The sequence below is a fragment of the Pinus tabuliformis genome, chromosome 7, assembly GCF_031772625.1.
Source record: "Pinus tabuliformis cultivar Carrire ecotype Pingquan chromosome 7, CPIR1, whole genome shotgun sequence".
NCBI lineage: Eukaryota > Viridiplantae > Streptophyta > Pinopsida > Pinales > Pinaceae > Pinus > Pinus tabuliformis.
The window spans coordinates 1,775,501,845-1,775,517,995 of NC_142293.1; the positions used below are offsets into that span (position 1 = coordinate 1,775,501,845).

General features: G+C 40.5%; 2 protein-coding genes and 1 long non-coding RNA gene across 3 annotated transcripts; all 3 read right to left on the bottom strand.

Moving 5' to 3' along the window:
- Positions 1-5,702: 5,702 nt before the first annotated feature.
- Positions 5,703-6,384, bottom strand: LOC149255445 (uncharacterized). Its single transcript, XR_016266367.1, has 2 exons — positions 6,223-6,384; positions 5,703-6,113 (listed from the first exon to the last, which is right to left on the bottom strand). It is a non-coding gene; the product is annotated as an uncharacterized LOC149255445 (long non-coding RNA).
- Positions 6,385-6,503: 119 nt separating this feature from the next.
- On the bottom strand, positions 6,504-8,297 carry LOC149255446 (uncharacterized). Its single transcript, XM_089457230.1, has 2 exons — positions 7,817-8,297; positions 6,504-7,728 (listed from the first exon to the last, which is right to left on the bottom strand). Exons 1-2 carry the CDS (start codon positions 8,111-8,113, stop codon positions 7,624-7,626), a joined length of 402 nt encoding a protein of 133 aa, XP_089313356.1. The 5' UTR covers positions 8,114-8,297; the 3' UTR covers positions 6,504-7,623.
- Positions 8,298-8,388: 91 nt separating this feature from the next.
- LOC149255447 (disease resistance protein CHL1-like) lies at positions 8,389-9,000 on the bottom strand. The gene has a single exon (XM_089455045.1). The coding sequence runs from the start codon at positions 8,998-9,000 to the stop codon at positions 8,389-8,391; it is 612 nt and encodes a 203-aa protein (XP_089311171.1).
- Between the last annotated feature and the right edge of the window lie 7,151 nt (positions 9,001-16,151).

The following is a 16,151-nucleotide window of genomic DNA, read 5'->3' on the forward strand; positions in this document are numbered from 1 at the left end:
ATACTTCCACTTTACATTACATTGATTACAACAAGTATGGCCCATAGTAGTGATGTTGCAAAGACAACTCATGATACAACTCGACATGACATTGATGACATGAACTGGTTGACTATGGTGTCTATGTCGACCTATTGTACTGCTAAGTGATGATATTCTCTCGGTGTAACATGTCTTCACCTCCACATGGAAGAATGTGTGGTGTCTTCGATGGTCTTGGCCTTTACTTGATTGTGCATGTGAATGTATCCCTTTCGCTCACTTGCTCGGTGTGCTTCATGTGTTCGTTCGACCGCAAACAAGTCTTCTAGCATGTGCCTCTTCTCCATCTTGTTTATCGTCACGCCATGTTTCATTGATGTACTTGTTCCTGTAATCACTCATGACGAGACTACATCAAATCAAAAAATCTCCTAGTCTACCATGATGCATTGTTTTCGATTTCGGTGCAGGTGACCGAGAGAGGGACAAGGTATTGAGACTACGGAGATCACAACATAGGTCAGGATGTGAGGCTCTGAAGCACTGTTAGGAAAAACTACGTAGATGTCATTGGGAGAAAGATCTTGGCAATCTGGGATAACAGTGATAGCTGCTGGGAAAAACCCAGCTAGGAGGCAGAATTGCGCAGTTTCTAGGAGGAAGGCCAGGCGGGATGTCAGGGAGCTGTTGGGCCAATTTGTGCAATTTTCTAGGGGAGCTCTGGGCAGGTCATCTAACTCGGATCTACACAATTTCTCTGGGGAAGACAATGTGGAAGCAGAAGGCAGTGACAAAAAAATCTGCGCAGTTTTCCAAAGGAGCACAAGGTCAGGTTGTGGGAGCTACTGGTAAAAATTGCTCAATTCTGGGAGACAGCTTGAGCCCCGACAGTTCTGCACAATTTCTAAGCTGGTTTCCAAGCGAGAAAGAAGGGAGGGACAGGACAACTCTGTGCAATTCTTGGGCTCGTTGCAGAGCGGGGAAGAGGGACAGGATAGGACAACTCTACGCAATTCTTGGGTTGGTTGCGGAGTAGGGAAGAAGGGCTGGTAGGATAGCTCTGCATAATTCCTAAGGTCAATATAGTCCTCGGTCACAACTCAAGTTCTTTCTTCAGTTGACCAGCAGGAGACTTGATGGGAGGTCTTACGGGAAGCGCAGACTGGATAAGCTTCTTAGGAAACTTCTACACAGTTCTGGGAGTCACTCAACTGGCTAATTTCTAGAATTTTGCAGAGCAAGCTTCTCGAAGGACAGCCTGAAGCTCTGCGCAATTTTGGGGAGCATTGCAAGGTCACTGAGATTAGGTTTGGTTGACGGAGGGTTGTCCGTTCGACAGATTTTTAGGAAAATTGACTAAGTGTGAAAGCAAGTATACTTGTGCATACATGACAATGTGATCACACACTTAGCACGACATGACAACAAGACACCTCAAACCAAAAAGACAACATTTTTCAGTGAAGTTAACTAAAGGGTTAAGAGCAACAAGTGTGACACTTGAGATATGTTTTCGAACGATCGTGACGACACTTGCACAACAATGTTTACACCTTCGTGTGTGAGTGTGACCAATGTCAACAGAGTGAAAACGACTCATGCACATGAAGACAAACCTTCGAAATTACCATAACTAGGTCGCAAGCATGACATAGTAATTGACATGCCAAAGACAACAGCTGGTCAAATAAGCGAAAATGAAGTAAGACATGTAGAGGAACCACATGAAATGACTTTGTGCTTGCAAACATGCATCTTATCGAAAACATCATGATATGACAATGACAAGCAATCCTTTAAGCTATACTAAGATATGTACTTCAAAAGATATTCTTTACTTACCATATTTACCCTCGAGATGCAAGACACTACTACAAGATGGGCCCTTGGAGGACACCTCTGTGTAGTTTCTGAATGTAGGGCAACCAGTCTACTTTGCACATTTCTAGAGAGAATTTTTGGCTGCCTGACTACTCTGCGCATTTCTGGAGAGTAGTATTGGCTGCACGACTACTCTGCGCATTTCTGGAGAGTAGTGTTGGATGCCTAACTGCTCTGCTTATTTATGGAGAGTAGTGTTGGCTGCCTAACGGCTCTACGCATTTCTGGAGAGCAGTGTTGGTTACATGACTGCTCTAAGTATTTCTGGATAGCAATGCTGGTTGGGCAACTGAGGGACAACACTACGCAGTTTTTGAAGATAGCGGGTTCCGACTGGGGAAGGAGATTGGAGTAAACCACTGCGCAGTTTTGGATGCCAAGAGAGGCTGGGGTTTTTGTGCATTGCGCAGTTCCAATAGGCAATGAAAAAATGTTTGAGGGTTGTATAAGTAAAGTGTGCAGTTTAAGAAAACTGGATGAGGCTAGGTTTCTCGGGAAAGTGGGCTAAGTGTGAGATCAATGGGATTGATGTAAACAATGATAGAACTTGATTATGATCACACACGAACACTTAGTGATACAACGTAAACCATCAAGAACATAAACGACATAATCTTCTTGACGCAACAACCTTTGTGACAAGAGTGTAAACCATGTCTATGTAATGAGAACAATCCATATGAACAATATTTCCCCTTGAAGCATAACAACATTCCATTTGCATGACAAACAATAATACAGATGCCCAAACATGACACATACTGCATAAATATGAGAACATGAACAAATCTTAAAAACAAGGAGGGGGCTTGAGATCATTCACTTACCAACAAGTGACCAATGAATGATCAATCACAGGATCCAAGGTAGGCTCCGAAAGTTGCATGCGAGCCAAAATTTTGGAGGGTGGTTGTAGCCACTGCAACAGTAGGAAAACTACATCTTCTGAGAAAGAATGGAAAATCCTGGAAGCAAAATTTGGTATAAAGGAAAGTGACATGCAACAACAAGTTGTGTCACAGTTTGTTAAAAAATCAATAGAGAATTTAGCCACAAATCTAAGAGTTAATGAGCAAGACTCTAGGAAGAAAATAAAAATTGGAGAATTTGTTCATATGGATGAAGAAGATGCAACAAATATTGAAGAGAGAGAATTCAAACCTTTGCGTATGCAGTAGAGAAAGAGCATATAAGTGCTTGAGAACTCCATTGTAATGTGGATCATGAAGATGATGATGGCCTTTTTGCATAAGAGGTTGAAACATTTAAGTTTGAGAATGACAAACAGAGTTTTTCATATGAAGTAATGGTTTGCACAACTAAGAGTGCATCTCTCGTGAATTCAACAACAATTGAAGAATTTGGTGAAGTTGAAATTGTTAATAAGTACATGCATGATCAAATATCCCAGCATAGAATGGATGAAAATTATGTTGATGAGATTTGTGGTGTCCTTTTTTAAATATGGATTGATAGTGGCAATATGGAAGGTGTCATTTTTTTATGAAGAATTAAAGGTTGAAGTTGCCACTGTAGCAGGAAGTTATGAAGCAAAATTTTGAACTTCTAATGAGGCAATGCGTATTCTAGAAGAAAATGTTGGAACTCCTTATGAATTGATGTTTAATCTAGCAACAACTAACTATCAAGAAAAGAATGAAGTGATTCAAGATTTTTTGATGAGAATATCCAATAAATGCATAACAGTGGAAAATAGTCTCAATGCAGTTGAAGAGGTTGAGAAGAAAAAGGAAGAGAAGACAGAGGTAGAGAAGAAAAAAGAACCAAAGAAAGCTCTCGTTGTAGAGCATAATGAAGATGTTTTTAACTTTGATTTTGAGTGTGCAGATAAACATGATAGCAATCCAATTATAATTATAGCTAAAAGAGAAGATGAAGAAAAATTTGTAGGAAAGGACATGGAATTTTTTGAAGATGAAGAAGAAAGCATTGAATAACCTTTCAACAATGGAATAAAAAAGAGATCAAATACTGCTATCAAGAAATATGGTAGAAAGAAGATCAGAAGCGCAAGAAGCAGAGCAAAGTTCACAGTTTGAAGATGAAGAGTTGTGGTAGCAGCCCATGAGTGAACGAATATTTGAAGAGGAAGTTGTAGAAGACATACTCAGAAAGCTTAAATTGTTTTTTAGAACAAATAGAAGAGAAGCCAAAGAAAACTTGTGAAAGCAACAAATGAGAATATGGAGCTTACAACAAGAAAACGCAACCAGGAATGAAGTAGTTTAGAGGGTATAGAATTTGGAAGATACGAAAAAGAAAATCCAACATTTTAAAAGTTTTGAGTCACTGTAAGCTTAGCTGAGACTTAGACCAACATACATGTTTAAGTTATGATTGAATCAATTTTTACTGTAAACTTAGCATCAATAGTTGAGTCATGATTAAGTTAAGGTTGAGGTCATAAGTGAGGAAAAGTGTTAGAAATAGTAATTACTCAAGCAAATAGAATCTAATATTAGAAGTTAAGTCAAGTTTCAGTTTGCATGAGGTAAAATCTTCATAAATCTATATATAATAAGTTTGGTGTTTATATACATATGATTGGGACATTGTTAAAGACAAAAAGGAAAAAAAAAATTATGAATAGACATTTTTAACGTGGAAGAGCAGCTTATGTATCTTGTTTATCTCTCCTCTAACCAACCAAATTTACTCATAATATTTATGAATTAACAAATTATAAAATAGATTGATTTATCTCTAGCTCTGAGCAACAAATTTACTCATAATATTTGTGAATTAACCAAATATAAAATACACTGACATTGAAACTTTTGCACTCATCACCCTACATCAATAGTTATTTCCCATCGCTTCTTAAACAATTTCACTATCCATAGATCAGGAAGAGATAGAGAAGGCAAATGATGAAGCAAATTCGTCACTGTCCTTTAGCGTTTGAGCTGCTACGCAATAAATACATAGATTTTTCTTCTCCCGTGGAAACTGTTGAGCCAGCGTAGGGAAAGGAAGCGCTCCTTTTATATTCAGAAGATGGCCCATCTTCACCTTCACTCTCTGGCCAGCAGTCCAAACCGCATTTGTAGCAGTCTAGGTTTGCGAGGGACCCACTTTCATTATCAAGATCTTCGGTCATTGTCTGGACCAATGTGTCGCACTCCTCTCTTAAATTCTCTTCAACTATGCTCAGCGACCGCTCGTTGGCAATCCACCTCCCCTTGCCAATAGTTTGATAAAACATTTTTGACAAAGTCCAATTACTAAACAGAGTTTGATAAATTTATTTTCACCCGCCTCCACTTTAAAGCAAACCAACATCGACAATTCTTCGTTCTTAAACATTCATAATCTTTTATATAAAGGAAAGCGTTTGCATATAAAAAAATTATAAACATCACTATTATTAACATTAAAGTGTAAACATACTCACCTGCTAAATGCAAATTTCGACGGATCAATTGCCCAACAGCAGATGATGGAGTATCTCAGTATAACTACTATTGCTTGTAAAACTGTAAAATGGGGTAAAATTTGGTTTAGTGAGATAGACATGACGTGATTAGAATTGGTAATCAAAATTAACTCAACTGGATTGTAAGTTCGCGACATCACACGGGCGCAGACGCCCATTGGATGTTCCTAACCTATATACATACATTAATGGAGATAATGATGTTAAAGGCATTCATACCTGTTGTACTGATGACTCATTCTTTTGAAACACGGGAGCCGTTTCATCCCCTCGACCTGCAAACAATTCTCTCAACAAATCTATATTACTGCTCTCTTCATACGTTTCTGCTTGAAGCTGCTTCAACCGTAGGTATCTCTTACAGTTACCACAAATCCCTCCATTTCAGCTTCATACAACAATCTCCAACAAGGGCGATATTCATCCCCCACCTGCATCCTCGTATCAATCTGAAGATATTCATAACCTAGATCTGGTGCTAAATCTAATGTCAAGTGCACTTTTTCAAGCATCTGGGTGGCACGAGTTGTCGGCACATCGACAACAAATATATTATCCTTGACTTTGGTGGAAAACTTATCAAAATCTGGACCAATATAAATTACTCTTATCTGCATTTCATCTATCATCTCTTCAATGATGACCCCAGCCTCCCCGTGACAAGGATGAGAGTGTTTGGTGGAAGAGGAGATAGATGGAATTGCTCTCCTCGTCTATTAGTAAGCAGGCCATCAAGTTCCAATAAAAGACTCTTTTCTATGTTCTCCTTTTCAACCCTGGAAATTGACAAATCCTGAAAGAAAAATGTGAAGTTGTTATGGTCCATATTTATTATAAAAGTTAACATAATGCATGCACTAACAATGTTGGTATTAATCAATAATGATGGGTGGTATCATCACCTGCCCTGAAATAACAGTAAAGGACCATGATCCACCTCCATCTCTCTGAATTTCTGCCCACCTGTCCACCAACTGTTTGCTTCCCTCGATGCGCACAACTTGTAATCTGTTCATCTTTACCACGTGGTCCATAGATTTTCCTTCTAGCTTGATGCACCCACTCAAATCCTAGGCAATGGAAATCTAAAGGGAGTTTCTCTAAATTTTTGCAGCCATTCAAATCCAAAATTTGCAAGGAGTTTAGGCAATGGAAATCTAAAGGGAGTTTCTCTAAATTTCTGCAGCCATTAGAATGTAGAATTTGCAAGGAGGAGAGGCAGTGGAAGTCATTGCATAGCTCTCTAAGCTCGTCGCAACATCCAAGATCCAACACCTCCAAATTTTTGAGTTGACCAAAACTTTCCGGAAGCTTCTGTAGTGATTCACAGTATCTAAAGAGCAGCACTTTTAGACTTGCTAATTGACCAAACCGATCTGGAAGCTTCTTTAGCCTTTGACAACCTTCAAATGAAAGATGTGTGATAAAGGAGAGGTTGCAAAGCCCATCGGGTAGTTCAGTTAGAGTCGAACACCCTGACACACCCAAGGCTCGCAATAGCTTCAACTCTCCAATGCCTTCAGGAATACTTTCTAGACCTTTACAACCATCTAAATTTAATTCAACAAGGCGTGTTAAGTTTCCTACGCAGGGAGGGAGATTTAATAGGCTTGAGCAACCTGACAAATTCAATAATGTCAATGATGAAAGTTTCTCGGCACTGTCTGGAAGTGCCTCTAAATTCCAGCAACCATCTAGATGGAGTTCTCGCAGAGAACTCAAGGATCCGAAATCAACCGGCAACTCAGTCAAACTTGAACAACAGTCCATTTTCAATATCCTTAAAGACTGAAGCTTTGAAATTGAATCCGGCAGCTTCGTAATAAATCTGCAGTTTGAAAGAGATAGCTCATGCAACCCTTTTACTTGATCTCCCAGCTTTTCTGGCAGATTTTTCAACCAAGGAAAGTTGAGCAATCGTAGTATTCTCAAATGTTCAAGTTGTTGAAGATCATTGGAATACATTTGAAAGGCATGGGAAAGTGATGTTCCATCAAATTCCATGTGCCTCAAACTTGAAGGCATCTGCAAGTTATGCAACTGCTACGTCACAATTGTATGATTCATTAAAACTAGTAAAACAATTTCTTACGTAGATTCAATTTTTCAGGAAAAATGAATGGGGAAATAGCATCACTTGCCTTAGATAGCTTCAACTCATCATTGGGTTGATAACTGAGGTACCTCAATTTCTCTAACTTCGACACATCATCAAACGGAAGCTGCCGAACTTTCGCTTCAAAATATAGCAACTCCTTAATTGTTTCCCTGCACTCGCCCTCCACATTTGCCAGATCTCCAAGTCAAAGAACTCTCAATGATTTAGACATTAAGTCGAGTGTTGCTGCAGATATTTGCAAAGCATCTGTATTGTCACTTAACCAAATTCCTTTAATCCCTTCAGCACCCTGCATCCCATTATAAAAGTATAGTTAAATTAAAATAAAAACGGAGACTGTATAAACAAACATGTATATCTGTTCATAGATTTGTTACCTTCACTTCGAGGAACTCCATGAGTTTGCTTGCACTGGTGAATGCCAACCTCACTTCCTTTCCTTCTGACTTTTCCTTCGACTTTTCGCGAGCAAGTTCTAAGATAACGTCGTGTACACTCGCAACGTGATTTGTGGTTCTTGTAACAAGTGCTCTGCTTTCTAACATTTCCAGTTCATCTTTTCCGACAATGTCTTCCACTGTGTCCCAAGCCCATCCTTTGAAATATGAACAGAGGTCTAAAAATGGATCTTTACACGCAGGGGGAAAAGCATCATAGGCAAAGGTGTAGCTCATCTCCTCAAAGGCCTCACTCGGCAATTTATTTTTCTATACCACCAGTTTAGTATAAGCTTCCATTTTATTTTTGGCGCGACCAATGAATGGTGCTGTTAATGTTACATGAGGGGAATTTCGCCACGGAAAGAGCTAATCAGCCATATATTGGGTATTTAATGCCCTCAGAGCAGTACGCGACTTAATGCGATAACACGGAGCCAGCAAATTCGACATTAAATAATATTTGCCCGCTCCCGTGTTATCGGGCTAAATGGCGTGCTGCTCTGAGAATATTAAATACCCAATATATAGCTGGTTAGCTCCAGCCTTCCGCCACATCTGTGTATGATGTCATTGAATTGACTATCATTTATTCCATCCTTTATTTCCCTGTTTAAAATAATCAATGCTTCTTGATGCTGAATGCCCTCCATCTTATAGATTTTGGGTTCTGTACACGGCCTTGGGCATGCATTCTTCACATTTTCGTTACGCGCAGTAAGGAGGAGCCTCACCTTTTTCGCTGTACTCATATCCTGTGGCAAAAGTTGTTTAAGCGCAGCTCCCTCCAAAACATTGTCAATATAAATGAATGCCTCAATTTTCTCTAGCCTTCCTCCCAACTCTCGCTGACCATCCTGATACTTTCTAATATCTGGAACAGGCTCTTCAGGTCCCATCAAATCTTCCAATATCTTTTTTTGCAACTCTATTATATTAGGTTTAGAGTCTATATTTTCAAACAGTAGAACGTGAGAATATCTACATCCTCCAACATGTGAAAACACCGCATCTGCGAGGGTGGTCTTCCCCATCCCTCCGAAACCATGGAGGATAACCGTGACAGCTTTCTGGTCACTTTCACATTCCAAAAGATCAAGAACCTCTGCAATTGACTTCTCCATTCCAACTGTTGCGACAATATTCAACATCAGATCCATAAAGTTTATTCATATTGAAATAATATTAATAATAAACTTTAAAATTAGATAAATTATATTTACCAGCATCTTTTGGAAATTTTTTCGACAGAGGGGATATCCCCTTAGACTCGATGACAGTTAAAACACGAAAACCGATTTCGAGATTAATTTGCATGTATGTGTTATTTAACTTTTGTCTAATCTCACTCAGATGGGCTTTGTTTTTTGACGATAGGAAGAATCTGCAATCAAGCAATGAAATTCCATGAAAAACACTTCTTTTCTATGTTTGGGTATAAACCATAGGCTTCGTGTGCATTTCACCTGATATATATATATATATATATATAGACACAGCATGTTGATATTCACATTTTCTCCCTCAGATTTTTGTGGAACATTAAAAGATTGAGAGGGCGATGGATCTTTATTGCCCTGGTGCGCTTTGAGATTGGCATCCACATGTTGTACCTCATATTTCTTTGGAACAGCATTAGAAGATACAGAGATTGAAGCTTTAGTGCGCATATCGTGTTTACTTGCTTCACTGGAGGCAGTGCGTGGAGTTTCATTGTACCCGGGGTGTAAGGCCTTCGAGCCTCGGTTGCGACGGGCGCGAGTGAGGTCGGGCACAAGGGCGAGCGGGTAGGCACGCGGGCGAATGCACGAACACACAATGCGACGGAGCGACGGTAAAAATGCGACGTAAGTGCGACGATAGGAACGCACATAAAAATGACTAAGTGTCATTCGAGCGAAAGTTTATATGCGTGGGTGGATAACTTGCAAGCCGACTTGCAAGGACTGTTCATTGGGCATATATGCGTTGATATGGGGGTCGGCCATAAGGCTGCACGCCCCCCCTTAACATACACATTTGATGCATATAAGTAAAAGATGAAGAGAGTTCATTTGACATTCGACATTCGCTCAAGGCCTTCGCACAAGAGAAGGAAGTGCGCAGTATGGGGTAAAGTGAATGTGCATATCTCATGCGCATTGGACTTAAGAAGTGCGCAGATTATCTCGGTTGAAGGTTGGCAAGGAGTGCCGTATATTGGTGGATTCCGAAGAGCAGTTTTGTGCAGAACTTAGAGGTGGAGTTTTTGGTGTCTCGGGTGAGCACCCTCCTACCGGATGAAGTTAGCACATGTATTGTAAAGGTTGTCTATGCCTTGATTGTAAATTATTCTAAGTATAGACTTGGAGTTTTGTTAAGTATACTTGATGATGTATTATTGAAGGAACTGATATAATATATTATTGTTGGGCAGACTGTTCGGGAGTTGCCCCTCCCTTTATACTTGTTTGGAATTGTTGATGTTCTTGGTTAATTGCATATGGATAATGAATGAGTATGGGCTTCATTAAGTATAAAGGATAAATGCATTTTACTTGGTTGCGAAACACAAACTAAGTAAGGACAAGTGAATTAGGCGTAGTCTATGTGCACGAGTATTGTTAAAAAGAAAGTGTTCGGTGGTGCCACACCTCGCCGGCACGGTTGAAAGACCATCGTAGGCTTGGGGGCGTGACAGTTGATATTAGAGCAGCTGATCCGAGTATTGAAGCTGCTACACAACTTCACCGAAGTGAAGTTGGTATCAGAGCATGTCTGAAGACTTGGAGAAGTCTTGCAGGAAGTTGGGCGAAGCAAGTGTGTATACACTTGGAAATTTGACAGGTTGAGCAGGGTTGCTCGTGACAGTGACAAGGGTACTTGCAGGTGAAGGAAGTCGTTTCACACGAAGTGGAACAAGGGCCGGTTCACGGTTGCAAGGAACTTGGTGAAGCTGGTAAAGGTTGGAACCGGGTGTCGTAGAGTTGGGCAGGCGGTACTACGTGCTGGTCATACGATTTGGGCACTTGTCAGATGGGCAAGTGGGACTGCGTGTGGGCAGGTATACACGGTTTGGGCGTCTGTGGACCAAACAAAGTACGAACCGGGGAAGACGAAGTACAAGGCATGGCAAGTTTGGGAGAAGGTGAAGGGAAGCTCTTGCTTACCTTATACAGGTTGAAAAGGTTGAAGGAAGAGAAGCCCCAGATCCGAAAAGAACTTGAAGTCTTGGAAAAGAATGTTGAAGGAGAGCTTCTTCAACTTGGTTGGACAATGGAGCAAGGTGAAGTTGCAGATTGTGCTATCAAGGAAGAGGAAGTGATGATGATTGAAGATGTTGCAGACATGACCATGATGGAGGATGAACTTGAGGATGATCAAGTTAAGCCAGGATCGTGCAGTTTGTCAACATGGATGAATGAGGAGGAGCCTCATGATAATGAAGTAAGTATTGATACTTGTGTTTCATTTGGGCATTTGGTAGATGGATCATGTGCAGGAAAGGGCAAAGCCAGTTTGCCAAGGCAAGAGGACATCTTACCATGGATGACTATGATGGAACTTTGTATGGAGAAGCAAGGATTATCAACCGTTGCAGGGCTTGTTGGGGTGATGAAAGGTGCAAGGACCTGGGACAAGGGTGGAACTTGATGATCGTTGTGGAGGATTGGGTCATGCTTTAGCCACATGAAGAATTGGCTAAGTGCCCGGCATGACTCATGGGCAGAATGAGGAGGGCACACACTTGTGATGTTTTGGGTGGACTTCTCATGGCCGAGACCAAGAGCGAGTCTTAATGGACACTTTGGTGGAGGAGCTATGATGAAGGGACTCATGACATAATGATGAGATGGTTGGGTGACCGAGTTCACTAAACCGAAGATCGAAGACTTGGATGAGATGGCCAGATGTTGTGATGTGTCTACTTGGTTGGACTACATGGACAGCTTAGTCATGGACATTAGGTTGGGGACTTGAAGACATGGAGCATGGCAGTCTTATGCAGGGACATTATGTGGAGCACTTGTAGAGGTGTCACTTATGGGCATCCAATGAGGAGTGCCAAGGCAGGAATGTTGTGCAGATGGATTTGCTGATGTGACATGGGGACTTATCACTTATGAGCCGATGGAGAGGTTGTACACTCTTGTGCAACAAGACCATGAACTTGGATGGAGTTGTGAGCGGACTATGGAGCATTCCTACTACATGGAGAGCTGAGGCATCTTGCAGGGACCTTTGGGCTGAGACTTGTATGCTTGCTAGAGTGTTGGTTGGGGATGACTTGTGGAGCTCATGATGACATGAGATTGTTGTGACTTTGGGGACTTCATACATGGTGGACTTAGAGGATTTGATGCATTGAGGAGCTGAGGTCAGAGACTTTGATGCAGTATGGGATGCATACTTTCAAAGTACATGTATGGGCATGGCTTGGAAGAGTGACTTGATGTGGAGGATCGATATGAGACACTTTCAATGATGATGATGCCTTGGTGGCTACACTTGGGGCATGAATTGATCCGAGACTCAACTACCTTTTGACATGGGAGCTGATTGATCTATGATCATGAGCAGCACATGGATAGATGAGGCAGGTGTATACTTGTTTCTATGGAGACTTGAGGGTTGACACATTGCAAATGTAATGGAAGTAGCTTCATGGACTTGGATGTGGCATACCGAGAGTTGGAGTTTGATGAGATGGTCTCTTCATATGGAGGAGGCACACATATGGATGATGTTGGGATAAATGTGGCTAATTTCATGTAGCACATTGACACCAAACATCATGGATGACATGTTGTGGTTGAGATGAGGACTACTTCATGGACCTGAGCATGGTTTACTTATATATATGGATTCTTGATCGAGTTCAGGATGTGACAGGATGTTTTGAGAACCAACTGATGGTAGCATGAGGATGTGCATTCTCATAGTTTGAGCGTGACAGTTGGACTGATCACCCAACTAGTTCAAACATGAGGGTTAACAGTGTGCAGAGATATGTTAGCATTGTGTTGGAGTATCATGGCAGCAGTTCACATGAGGACGACACATGATGAGGTCGACACGATATGTTGCAGTGAGCAGGCAGCTTGGATGGAGGGACCAGCCTTCCACGATGGAGCAGCATGTAGAGATTGTGACATGATGGTTGATCATCATGGATTGAGATGTTCCGATATATGACATATTGTTGAGATGAGATGTTGGCACATGGTTGAGGTGTGTTAGCACTTGTTGATATATCATGGGCAGTTTTGCACATGGAGGTGATGAGATGATGGAGTTGACACATTGTTGCGGTGGACATGTGGCTTGAGTTGGAAGGATCAACCTTCCATGGTGGAGAGCAGCTTGAGGAGATTGTGACAGGGTGGTCGATGATCGTGGACATCTGATATATGACATACATTAGTATGGAATATCTTGGTGACAGTTGGTTGCTAAGATAGGACATGGTGGAGATGGAGTCCTACATATGTTGCAAGGATGTTTGCCATATGTGAGGAGAGTTGACATCATGGGTATTGATCTTGGTGGATGGCTACCGAGATGGTATGTTGTCGAGGATGACAATGATTTCGAGTGGAGGAGGATGTAAGGCCTTCGAGCCTCGGTTGCGACGGGCGCCGGGTGAGGTCGGGCACGCGGGCGGATGCACGAACACACAATGCGACGGAGCGACGGTAAAAATGCAACGTAAGTGCGACGATAGGGACGCACATAAAAATGACTAAGTGTCATTCGAGCGAAAATTTATATGCGTTGGTGGATAACTTGCAAGCCGACTTGCAAGGACTGTTCATTGGGCATATATGCGTTGATGTGGGGGTCGGCCATGGGGCTGCACACCCCCCCTTAACATACACATTTGATGCATATAAATAAAAGATGAAAGGAGTTCATTTGACAATCGACATTCGCTCAAGACCTTCACACAAGAGAAGGAAGCGCGCAGTAAGGGGTAAAGTGAATGCGCATATCTCATGCGCATTGGACTTAGGAAGTGCGCAGATTATCTCGGTTGAAGGTTGGCAAGGAGTGTCGTGTATTGGTGGATTCCGAAGAGCAGTTTTGTGCAGAACTTAGAGGTGGAGTTCTTGGTGTCTCGGGTGAGCACCCTCCTACCGTATGAAGTTAGCACATGTATTGTAAAGGCTGTCTATGCCTTGATTGTAAATTATTCTAAGTATAGACTTGGAGTTTTTCCAAGTATACTTGATGATGTATTATTGAAGAACTGTTATAATATATTATTGTTGGGCAGACTGTTCGGGAGTTGCCCCTCCCTTTATACTTGTTTGCAATTGTTGATGTTCTTGGTTAATTGCATATGGATAATGAATGAGTATGGGCTTCATTAAGTATAAAGGATAAATGCATTTTACTTGGTTGCGAAACACAAACTAAGTAAGGACAAGTGAATTAGGCGTAGTCCATGTGCACGAGTATTGTTAAAAAGAAAGTGTTCGGTGGTGCCGCACCTCGCCGGCACGGTTGAAAGACCACCGTAGGCTTGGGGGCATGACACGGGGTCTCTTGAAACATTTTTATTGACATTCATATTTTCATCCTCAGATTTCTGTAAAATATTCGGAGATGCAGAGGCTTGAGCTTTATCGCACTGATGGGGTGGGCCTGAAACATTGAGATTGGCTTCCAGATGTTCTACCTCACATTTTGGAGCTTCGGAGTTCTTGGGAGGTACTGAATGAGTTCCTACACGGACACACAATCGCCATCAACATTAGTATTATCATTTGCAGAAACAAGCATTGATGGCCGCCAATTGTCTATTCGGAGGACCTATTGAACGGGGATGATCTTGTCCTTCTCCCTCAAATTTCCGTAGAATATTCTGAGATTCGGAGAGTGGAGCTTTATCGCACTGATGGCTTCTCGAAACATCGAGATTGGGATCGACATGTTGTTCTATCTCATCTTTCCTTGGAGTTACAACATTAGAAGATCCAGGGATTGGAGCTTCACTGCGCTTGGGAGGTCCTGGAAGAGTTTCTGCACAATCACAAGCAGCATCAGTATTATCATTTGCAGAACCATGCTCTGATGGCCGTCAAATGTAGAAGCCGAAGGGTCTTGTGTGAAATTGACTGCATTTTTATTAATAATATTCAGAAACATAAATAAAAACATTGTACCTCTTGTATTATGCTATAAAAACATTGTACCTGTTGTATTATCAATTGCAAAAGGCAAGCTCCGAGGACCTGCTGAAGCGGGATGATCTTGCCTTCTTCATCTGATGCAGAGAAAGAAAGGCAGCAGAAGCGGTTGCAACAAGAGCATTTGGTTCCGGCCATTTCTCTCCTTGAACACACAGAAATGAAATGATGATAAAACCAGAGTCCTGTGCTTGGCTTTCCTTGAAAAATGATAACAGAATACTTAATGTTAATATGACGTTACAATAACATGCTAACCACAATTCAATTGCATGAGCGAAGGGGGCATGAGTTGTAAATATTATAACAACTATCACAAAGGAAAATCGGAAAATCGATGGAATCTAGCGATGACTTGTGGTCAATTAGTACGTTCCTGTCTCAAACCAACTATGAATTATTAAAATATAAAATTATTAATTATTAATATTATATTTGTTTTTAAACTACACTTAGAGAGGAAAAGTCGAGATTTTATTTTTATTTTTTATATAGATGATGAGATTTTTATTTTTTAATTGATGAGGAGGTGTCTATTCTTTAAACCTTATCCTAATGGGCCCAGGGGAGAATGGTTGAGGAGTATCTACTCTTCAAACCTAATACAATGATAAAAACATGTGCCTAATGAGAATTTAAATTGAATCGAGTAAATAATGGACGAGAATTTATCTTCAATCGAGGAGTAAACAGGTTTTTCTAATAATAATACTTCATTCAGATTTATATTATATACATCGCGAGGAAGATATTGCAGTAAGTGAATGAATAAAGTTTTTGTTGTAATAAAAAGTGTAAGACTGTTAAATTTAATTTTTTATATTGTTTTTGTTAATAATTTTATAAAAATTATTAATAATGATAAATCATATTCATAATTATAAATATTTGAAAAGTTTATATTTATATTTAGTTAATAATCACACAAAAATTTAATATTTACGCTAATTTTTTTTTATGAATTTTATATATATTAAAGAAAAATATTGTTTATATATTTATGTAGTTATGTGTAATATGGATTTATATATAAGTTGTAGTTTTTAGGATTTTTATCATTAAACACTTTGTTAATGGGAGGTTATGGGGTCAATTTATTTAGG

Bases quoted from the DNA above. Each gene is read 5' to 3' on its own strand.
- LOC149255446 (XM_089457230.1), bottom strand. From the start codon at position 8,113: ATGAGCTACACCTTTGCCTATGATGCTTTTCCCCCTGCGTGTAAAGAT. The intron at 7,729-7,816 runs GTAACAAATCTA...AATGGGATGCAG, and splicing joins TGGAGTTCCTCGAAGTGAAG to GGTGCTGAAGGGATTAAAGG.
- LOC149255447 (XM_089455045.1), bottom strand. From the start codon at position 9,000: ATGGAGAAGTCAATTGCAGAGGTTCTTGATCTTTTGGAATGTGAAAGT.